Raw genomic sequence first — 11,357 nt, forward strand, 5'->3', positions numbered from 1 at the left:
TTGAAAACTTGTTTGCTTGTTTGTTGTATTGTTAATTGTTGATTGTTAGTTGTTTGAATAAAAATGTGTTTTGAAACAAATTGTATCTGTCGTTTGTTTTCATTTTTTACCACTATACATGCTCTTTGACTTCTCTCTATCCCTCACCCTAAAATAAACTATAATAGCGTTCCGACCCAACAAAAAATCGTAGGGATTTTTTCTATCGCGTCCGGGTTTGAACCATATAAAGCAAAGCAGTCTCCAGTCTTACCATCCATTGTTGACTCCTCCTCCTCCTCCTGTGAAGATGTGTTCAAGACTAGCCAAGCAGATCGAAGCTTATGTGAATTTACATCATGTCAGGCAAAACCGGATACCGAAGCCTGAAGAGACAGAGATTATCAGGATGCTGAAAGTGACCGAAGACCTAATGGAAGAGCTCTTCATAGAGGAAATCAAGAAAGAACAAGAAGAGTGGACGGAGAAGTACAGACGCCAGAAGCAAAGATAGCAGAAGAACAGCAGCAGCAGCAACAGCAGGATCCAGACAGAGGATTTGTTGACTGTCTTGTAGACACGAACCAGTTCTCCTCTTTCCAAAGAAGCAGACCTTATCCTGTGGGAATGCCTGAGGCCAGACGGGGACACAATGTTAGACCATAAAAGACTGTCATAACTCCCCGACCACAAAAACAGCCCTTTTCAGGCCTACCACAATGCTCTATTAAAGACATACTAGTCCAATAGCCAAAATGTGTGTATTTGTGTTTGTATGTAAGTAACAAATAGATGTGCGTCTATGCGAACTTCGTTTCTTTGTTCCGTAGCTTGTCAAATAGTCTATGTGCTTGTGTTTGTACTTAGTGATTGTAAGTAAAAAAGTGAGTGAGTGTTTCTTTTAGGTCCGCGCGTTCCTTTTTGTGTAATGATATGGGCAATGCAAGCTTTAGTGTCAGATGTTTTCCGTCATGTCCGTACTTCACAAATATAAAGGGAAGCGTTCGCCAGTCTGGCTACCCATCGCTGACAAGTCAGCTACAGGAATCATGAGTAACAGAATAGCGAAACTGTTGGAATTCCAAATGTACCTGGAGTATCCCAGGCGACTTTTAAATGAGCTCGCTATGGAGGCCATAATAGAAAGTGCCAGGATAGAGGAGGAGGAAGAATGGAAAAGGAAAAAAGAGAAGGGAAAGAAGAGAGGAATTCTACCTCACCTCATGCTGAGACCTCTGTGTGAGGTCAAGCCTGAGGTGAGGACTCCTCCACAGGCAATAACAGCACCACCACAACCGCGTCGGCTACATGAGGAGTTGGAAAGACAGCAGCGTTCCCCACAAGTAAGGAAACCACAGCAGCAGCATCCACAAGCAGAACGAAGGATTGTAAGGGATAGAGAATTCAGGGTCCCGCAAACTGAAGCTTGAGATGATGACGCCACTCAAGCTGCATCCGCACTCCCAGCAGCTATAATCAATTGGGACAATGACTGGAGCCGTCGTTGTGCTGTGTTGCCAGGCCTGATAGATGTCACCATAAGGCATGTGTATTTGGAGTTTTAAAAAAATAGCCCTTCTCAGAGATAATCAGCTCTCTAGAAAAGAGACAATTCAAGTTGCCATTTTTTCTAAATGTGGAGTTGTGTGACTATAAACACTCACTCCTTTGCTCATGTGACTCTGTGTGTGTGTGTGTGTGTGTGTGTGTGTGTGTCGCTAAACAGCCCCCATTAACTACTAACCGAGGAGAAAACAAAACAGGCTCACTTTACTTAACAAATGCCTACATAAGTATTGATGATAAAATCTATTCTCGATAAATCCATCTATAAGTGCAACCAAACTGCTATTTAGATCATGCATTTTTTTAATTAATTGATATATAAAAATTACTCCCCATTATGATGCATTTTCAATATGCAGTACAAATTGTCTCCATTTTGTCTATTATCGTGTTAAAAATACCTACGGGGCTGAAGTAACAATTTCTCAGTATTCAATTGTAACACGGGGATGAAGGGGCTGTGAGAAAAATAAGCGTTTCTAAACCTCAAACGTAGCTTCTACAAACACAAGACGACTTGTATCTTCCTAGAAGGTTCGTATCCTGTATGAAAAGGTACATGCTTAAGTATTTTTTCTATGATGCAGTTTTTGTGTCTCTGTAATGTGACTAGATATATTTAGAGATAAATGTACTTTGTGTGTAACTGTAAAATGTCTAATCTAAGCGTATTCTGTATTCTGTTGAAATTTAAAATCCACATTATCTGCCATTTTCTTACTATTGGTAACACTTTTATTAAAGCAGTGCATTAATAACAAATCCCAGATGTTAAACTAGGTCATCGAGGATAATAAGTAATCACTGGGTATTGTTTCTTTCTCGAGATAACGATGACATAAAATGAATTTGTCTCAAGGAGTAGTGTCCATTGACTTTCTACAGCAGAATATATGGACTGTTCTCCTGATCAGTTGGGATAGATTAATGAGAGTAAATAATTTTAAAACTTTTGCAAGCGATAATTAAATATCGAGAGAAAGTTCAACCTTTGGAGACAGTGATGCTGTCTGGCATTGTTAGAGAGCCGTTGGGAATAAAGTACGCATTCACTGAGTAAAATGCTTCTGGACCCGTCAGAACTTGCAATTTGTCTTTAGTATCTGATCAGCAGAAAGTGAAAGTTCCTCGCACTTGGTCACCTGGTTGTCCTCCAGCGAAAAGAAAAGCCTGCCAATAAGCAAAGGACATTGGAAGAAATAAAAGATACTGTTGGAGAGCTTACACCAAAACAGATATTTCAGTTTATCTGCCTCATCAATTCATGGAGTGATGTTTTCTCTAAAAGTCATATAGATCTTGGAGTTAAGGATCTCTTGGAGCACTAAATTAAACTTAGTGACAACACTCCTTCAAGAAGCCATATCGGAGAATACCTCCCTGCATGACTAAAGATGTAACTGAACATATTATAGAAATGATAGAGGCAGGAGGCATCAGAGAACCTTAGATTCCCTTTTCTTTTACCAAGGTGCTTATACGGAAGAAGGACATCACTTTAAGGTTCTGCATCTACTTCCTAAAACTCAGTTACAGCACCATCAAAATGCCTACTTTGTTCACAGGCTAGAACGACCTCTGCAAACATTTGATGGATCAAGATATTTCTGGAAGTTAAATTTGAGGTCAGCCATCTAAGAAGAAGACAAACACAAAAAGTACTTTCCCCAGGCTCTTTTCGGTTCAAATGTAATCGGATGGCTTTTAATCTTACTTCCGCAATTTCTACATTTCAGGGGTTAGTGGAAAAATGCACAGCCAGACCAGGGATATAATCCGGGATCTTCATAGCTTTAAACGGATGCTCCACGACTTGAGCTATCCGAGCCTACGCGTTTAATCATACCCATTACACTTTCTCCCTGCCGTTTTGAGACTCATCCCTTTGTCTCGACATCAAATTTCCACTTCGCTGCATCCAGCATAGCCGGTTGGAGGTGTAAATGTCAAAACATGTTGGCGACGCCAAACGTAAAAGGGAATAAAGCACGGTCCTAATGGGGCATAAACTTGGAACCTTTTATACTCTAGATGGGTTCGCAACGACTTGAGCTATCCTAGCCGAAGTTCAGAGTCCTAACCATTACAAGGGTACATTAAAAGACACAGGTAAATTCAATGAAGTTTGTGCATCCTTTCTTTATTGCAAATACAGCAATTCAACTGCTATAAGACCATTACCGTACATTGAATAAATCTTCTAAACATAAATGTCGGATACTGAGAGACAAGGAGATATTATTAATTTTTTTCTTTCGTCATTATGATTTTCTGCAAACTGATTGGCCAGACCCTTGTGAATATTTTGGGCTCATACCTTTTCTCTACACAATGAGGAATATATTTATAATCTAGGATTACTCTACCTGAGATTTACGTAAGATTTTAGTTATGAACCAAATACTTGACTTTTTTCAAATAAATCAGATATCTTGCTAATGCTACAAGTGAGACCGCTCATGTGGCCTAAGTGGTTCGAGCATCAGAATTGGGTGCGGGAGGTCGCGGGTTCGAACCCCGACCGAGTCATAACAGAGCCTTATAAACATGGTACTAGCAGATGTCTCGCTTGGCGCTCAGATTAAGAGATTAGTGTTAGGACTAGTCGTCCTGGTGTCAGGATAATGTGACTGGGTGGGATATGATGATACGTGTCTGCAGAATCACTACAAACTGCCACACTGCAGACATCGTACCAATATGACTGAAGCTATCTTATTTTTAGGGAATGTCATAAACTCAAAAGTCTCGACAGAACGCGTATCTCATTGACGTCATAATCTTAGCATTTCTTTACACTGATTAACGTGGAGTCAACAAGCAGGCATACATACTAACTGAAAAACCAGATAGTATCACTTGTGAAATAAAATAAAGATACACGCCAAGTAAGAAAAAAATCTATTTCACTAATTCTCTTTTCTCCAATCAGTAAATCCTCATAAAAAATATTTGTCAGAGATTCTGACGGGAAAAATGAACTTCCCGCCACGATAAGCATCCAGTCTGCTACTGACATCTGATAATTGCATCAGTAACAAGGTTTAGAACGATGTACAAAGTTATATTATTTTATGTAGATCTGACGTTACTGACATTCTGAAGTGCTTCTTTAGTTGTTATCATTTATGAAAATTTACATATAAGATAAATTTCGTGACTAAATCAGCATCCTATATAGTATGTAAATTAAAATATATTGTAGTAGGATTTTCCAGCTAATAAGACATTTTACATGAAAGTAAATTTTAATCAGCCTTTAACAGAACCTAGATATTAAACTTCTTTTGACTAATTTATATTTTATAAATTGGTTTCATAATGGTAAGAATTTCAATAAATGAAAATAAAATATCATTTGACATTATATATTCTTTCTCTAATTATTTGCACTTTTAGACACATACATTATGAAGGATGCAAACCAGTTTTAAAGTTCCGAAAACAGCACATTAAGAGGTTGGGCTACTTTGTGTTTAAAATACCATATACATTTCGGAAAACAGTCATACATTAAATCTTATTTTTTTCCAAACATAAGCAAATACTTTTATCAAAATACGAACATGGTTTTCCCCAGTTTGATTATTTTAGACATTACGACAAAATCTGTTCCAAGATGAAGATGGTGATTATTATCAGAAAAACTTTTCAGACGCTAAATTGGAATTATTAATGTAATTTTTCCTATTCACTTGAGTTATCTATGTGCTATAGACGTTGCACTGCGATATTTTATTTTCACTAGAGCATGTGTACAATGATGTCACAGAATAAATAGATTGATGTAAGGTGCGTCAAAATGGGTAACGTAATACACTATCTTTACGAGAAGAGGTCGTCGGCATGAAAGCTCGCTAAGAAGAAAATGAGGAATATATCAATTTTTGGGGTTATCCATACATTGCAAAAATAACTAATATTTCTAAAGTCAAGAGCGTCATAGCTATAAAAGAAGTATATTTCTGAAGAGGTGAAAAGTGTTTAAGTGCGTCAAATCTAATGTGTCTAGGATATCTTGATTTGGTCACCGCAATGAAAGTTGATAAGAGGCTACAACTGGGACGGTTAATCACCTGAGAATGGACAAATTAGTGACAGTGTCTTCACTTACAACCGGGACGGTTAATCACCTGAGAATGGACAAATTAGTGACAGTGTCTTCACTTACAACCGGGACGGTTAATCACCTGAGAATGGACAAATTAGTGACAGTGTCTTCACTTACAACTCGACAGTTGATTTCTTCAGCACAAGAAACCTTGTCGTCGGTTGCTATAACTATGGTCAGCCTCCACGGCGTTGGCGTATTGTTGTCACATGTTAGCATGTAACATCTTCCAGCTGGTCAGAGTTGTGTATTAACGTCAGCCGGCGATCTTTTATCTTATTGGCTGTATATATCATAAGATTCATTGTTCTGTATAATTGTATCTTTTTTGAAAGAAATTCAAAATATGATTCATTAAAAGAATGTATATAAACCATGAGTTTATTTAATTATTTATGTTGTTATATAATTATAAGGACGGACTGTTTATTTTCTTAAATTCAACGAAGTGTGAAACGAAAAATGGCTGTGTTAACTCTTGTATGATCCGCATCGCAGGTCATGAAATTTGAACAGTACAGCGTGTTTTAGATTCATATCCAGTCGAATTTAAAAAAGCAGTCAGCCCTTAGATGTACAAAATATGTGATTGAATTTGCCCTTGTCAATTATGTTATTATCTGTTTGTATCAGACTGTAAAGTTATATCCCTTACATAGCTAATATGAGAACAGAAAATTAACACACTTACCTATTCCTCTATGATCTCCGAACTATATGACTATTGAATTTCCAAATTCTGCCGAACTTTTACCTTCGCCGGCACCTAATCATTATTTCTTCGTTGGTGTGTGTGTGTGGTATAAACGTTACGCTTTGTTAAATGATCTTGGCATGTATCAAATCAGTTTACTCACAAATATACAATTGAAGCTGAGACTCACGCTTGATTTGTGTTCGGAGTTATGCATACCGATCAAGTGTTTTAAAAAGGTTCGTTAGCAAATGTTAAGCCTATAATTGGGTTAACATTACAAATTATACATGCAGATACAATCGTTAAATATCAACTTACCCGTGGTGATGATGACAAGACATGTTGAATGGAGAAGGAATATTGTGTGCATCATGTTAGAATTATCTTTACAAGGCGGTCGTGTTGTCATCTCAAAATATGCCGTCAACAAGGAAGTTTGAATGTACAGGTAATTTTATACGACCCGTTCTATTCGCACGAATAGTTTCTTAGTGTCGAGCACAATGGTACTAATAGTAATAGTAATTATTTTTCAATAATATGTTGTATTCATGGCTATATATAAACTAATAACAATGAGTATCCATTCACAAATACAAACACAGACATATATGCACACGATGCTAATAGAAAAGACAAACTTCATTGAATATGTAATCGGCGGGGGGGGGGGAGGGGGGCAAACGCTCCTATGTGTGGGCGCTCCTAACCTATAGCTATTGAATCTTAGGAATATTACCTTCATTATTATCTATTAAATCTTTCATGAGACTATATTTTGTCATGTACGTATTACATATCAAATCGATCCGCGCGGTTTCCTTCAAAGTGCTTTTTGTTTCAGTAGCAAACAAAGCGGAATAAACTTTGAAGTGTTAGAGCGTCCGCCTCGGATGCGGGAGGTCGTGGGTTCGATCCCCGGTCGAGTCATACCAAAGACTTAGAAAAATGGTACTAACAGCTGCCTCGCTTGGCGCTTAGCATTAAGAGGTTAGCTTTAGGACTGGTCGACCTGGTGTCAGGATAATAAGTCTGGGTGGGACATCTTGCTACATGTTTGCGGCATGATGCCCCCGTGCTAGACATCACTATAAATTGCCACACTTCAGTCATCGTAGCGATATGACTGAAAAATTGTTAAAGCTACGTTAAAAATCCAAATCACATACACACAAACTTTGAAGTAAAGTAAATTAACTTGAGATTCATTCAGCTAAAATGACGTTGCCTTTATGCTTGTATTTCTATTGATCATAATTGGTGTACATTCTTTTCCAATGTGAAAAGGGGGTGGTATTTTTACGTATCAATTTGAGTCGTATTGCTGAGTCATTTGAGTCATAAGCTGCCACAGTGTGGCAGCTTATAGTGATATTTAGCACTGGGGCATCATGCCGAAGACATTTGCCATCATGTCCCACCTAGTCATATTATCCTGACAGAAGGCCGACCACTCCACAAACTAACCTCTTAGTTCTGAACGCCAAGCAAGGTAGCTGTTTAGCACCATTTTTTAGAACCCGCGACCACGTGCATCCGAGGGGACGCTCTAACCATTTAGACAACCAGAGCAATCCAGTGCGAAAAGTAATTTAAAATAGTGAAATAACGGTTTAAAGAATTTAAAATATTGAATGGCACCTGATGTATGTATGTATGTGTGTGTGTGTGTGTGTCTGTGTGTGTGTGTGTGTTATCAGGTGCAAAACAATAGTTAGGTTTGTTGTGATATCGATTTGTCAGACAAAAATGTACTGAATAACATTTGAAGAAACAACTATAAGCACCTGAATAAGTTCTTAAATAAATTATAGCAAATACAGAAAATCATGCTTACAAGAACAAGGAAATGTATTTGAGGGATCTATAGTACTACTCTAAACGCACAGTTGCAAATACAAATATAAAAATCAGTTATACGCACAATTAAACATAACAAAATAAAAAAGTAGAGGATAAAACATTTTAAAATTAAAAATAATTTATTGAATAATCTACGTACTCATCACACATGCAGACTAATTTGTCTCTGCAGTGGTGTAAACTTTGTTTTCATACAAATTTCGAAGTCTAGTGACAAAACAATCTTTGCAACGTGTATTGTGACACTTTTACGTGAATCATTTCTGTGAAGATCATTGATGCTTGGATTTTCATTGTGGATTCTAGTGAAGGCTGAATTATTGACGATACCAATGATTAAACGTTTGGGTGAGTGTCCTTGGAACAGATGATCTTCGATCATGGATCGCTGGTTAGCGGGAACGGTGAAGGTTTTTACTTCCACGCGTCGTATCGGATACTTGGCAATCGTTCTGCTCGAGGTGTGGCTGATGTCGTTTCCCACGTTAGGTAACACTTCCACACGTCGCACGTAGAGTCTGTCTTCTTGGATGATAGTTTTGTACTAATTGGCATGAGCATCAAATGGAAAGCGGTACTGCTGAGATTCAGTCTCAGAGGGATATTCAAACCGTTTAGCAAATATTTGAATTTCATCCACATGTCCAAATGCAAACGATCCATCAGTTCTAAAATACGTCCTTGCTTGATTTTCTGTCGTCGAGCGATATATCCTGCATTGTGAGGACTGTCATCTTCTGCTGCATTTGCTGTATAGTTAAACGTGTGCTCGCCCGTTGCGTCAGGTTTCCATACTACGCAAGTGCTCTTGGTCTCTGTTCCGTACGTCAAGAGATTTTCCAGGTACGCTCGGTAAGTATCCATGATGCTGCTGACTAGTTTCTTATTCAAGTATAAATCCACTCCGCTCAACAAGGAATGCATGAAATTGTTTACTGGAGCTACATTGTCATTCTCTCCGCGATTGTCGTTGTCTGTCGCTTTTTTCACTTGGACTTTCAAATACAAGTATCTGCTATTCAGATCGATGTAATATTCAGGCTGTCATTTGATGTCGAACTCCATGAGAGCTGAATCCGTCAAAGACGAGACGGGATGAAATTCGGCTCATTGGGATTCTTACATCGTCATCATAGTGGGTGGCATGGCAAACAGATACAGTTCAGACTTGGAACTGGGGCAAGACTCTCGGTGCATCATTGTTTTGTCTCTATGATTTAATAATAAAAAATGTCTAAGTCTCGGACGGTTCTTCTTTTCTTAGTCTTTCCAGCTTTATGAATATGAAGATTTATGTAGGGGTGTTTTCGCCTTCGTCTCTTTCTACCTTGTCCTTGCTTTGGCGTCAGAGAAACAGGAATGCCTGACTCGGCAGTTTCGAGAGCATTTATAGGCGTTTTCGTCGGCCCAAAATGGCTTTGCCTGTTTGCAGACTTTTTTGATTGCTCTGAAGAAAGCTTCTTTAGGGTTTTATTTATCGATGATGACATTTTGGAGAAATTCTTTGTCTTGCGTCAAAGCGGCATCTTTCAAGGCATGCAATCCTCGAGTCACCATCGGTTTCAACACCGGGACCACCGAACGAAAGGCCGATTTCAGAAATATATCCTAAATTATATCCTATCTGTCGAGCGACGCCTCTGTGTTCTGGATATATAACTTACGAGTCGTTAGAGAATCGTTTTCAAAAATGTAGTTTCACCATGACTTTCACTTTGGTGAATGGAATATTTTGTCCCGGATCTCCTTTCAAAGCAATGTTGACAGTGTCAAAATACGACTTGCTGACGGGTAAATAGTGAGGATGTACCAATTTCCGGTAAACGTGATAAACGTTTCCACCTTCCTCGTCAACGTTCGTGGCAGAATCCACTTTGAAAGGAATGACATGCAGTAACGGCACAGGGGTGTGTCCCACTACGCTGTACTCCACCACATCGGAGTACACAAAGATAAAATTCAGTCCTTGGCTCATTTCTACCGGGGAACGAAATAACTTGGTAAACGAATCGATGTTGGAAATGACTGGTAATTTGTTTTTCATTGCCATCCTCATCTCAACGTCCCCGCCCAAAATGTCAAACAATTCAGGACAAAAAAAACTGACAACACTTTACCCTCGGGAAATTTCATCAGTAGGAAACGAGCCACCTTATGGTACTCAATGTTGACACTTTTTCTGACACTCTCCAAAGCTTTAAGAAACACGGCATTAAACCTGGTAGCAATCGTGTTCACCAAATGTTGACCGCTAAAATAATAGCCTGGGGGAATTATCAAGTTATAGGTCCACTTTTGAGATTGTGAGTTAAGTGTTCTCATTTTATATTCTATGGTATTCAAGTACTTTTGCATTTGCTCGTGATGAACTTCGACCGCAAGAAAATTTTGATTTGGAAAGACATTTAGAACTTGAGTAGGGTGAATGATTTCCACGAAAGCCACTTCTCAATAGGCTTCGTGATCTAATTGGATGGTCTGAATGTAATCTGGCCATGTAACAACACAAAGTATTGTGGGGAAACACCACCATGGAACTGCCACTGGGTAACGTTAAGTAAAATTGTTTTGTTGTTGTTCACAATGCCAGAGTTATGCTGCCGTCTGAGGGGTCACTCGAAGTCAGAGGAGTGTCTAAAAGAGGACTGTTGTGGTGGATGTTGTTGTTGTTGGGGTGGTGATTGACGTTGGACGTAAGGCCTACCTTTTTCACGTTCAGGAGTATTTCAGGGAAGGATTGGAAAGAAGGTAACCGATGCAACTCCTCAATAAAATGGTCCACAATTATTTTTCTCCTTGTTGCAAAATCCAATTGGCAATTGCAGCACCGATTACACAATACACACAAAGATTCGGCAGAAAGAAAAAAAACGATTTACGATTTAGACACTGGTTCTCCACAGCACACCCACACAGGTTGTTTTTGTAGATCTTGCAGAGAAGAACTCGTTGAAGGAGTGGTCACTGCAGTGGTAGAGGTAGCTGAGGCTGTGCGGAAGGGCATGATGATCAGTTCTTTTTATAGTCGATGACTTGCGAAGCGTCGATCCAAGAATCAAACCTGGGAGGATATCCTTTCCAATGCACTTTGACTTCTTTGACTCATCGTTTTCCCACTTTACGAGTTCTTCGTTCGAGAAT

General features: G+C 38.8%; 1 protein-coding gene across 1 annotated transcript in view; it reads right to left on the bottom strand.

Moving 5' to 3' along the window:
* LOC149797653 (receptor-type tyrosine-protein phosphatase U-like) overlaps positions 1 to 6,811 on the bottom strand; it is an 88,839-nt gene extending 82,028 nt beyond the window's left edge. The window contains exon 1 of the mRNA XM_089962560.1: positions 6,672 to 6,811. Within this exon, the coding sequence (XP_089818686.1) occupies positions 6,672 to 6,762 (91 nt within the window). The 5' untranslated portion in view covers positions 6,763 to 6,811. The remainder of the gene's footprint in view (positions 1 to 6,671) is intronic.
* Between the last annotated feature and the right edge of the window lie 4,546 nt (positions 6,812 to 11,357).

The sequence above is a fragment of the Sinohyriopsis cumingii genome, chromosome 6 (assembly GCF_028554795.1).
Source record: "Sinohyriopsis cumingii isolate HCF-2022 chromosome 6, ASM2855479v2, whole genome shotgun sequence".
NCBI classification, from domain to species: Eukaryota; Metazoa; Mollusca; class Bivalvia; order Unionida; family Unionidae; genus Sinohyriopsis; species Sinohyriopsis cumingii.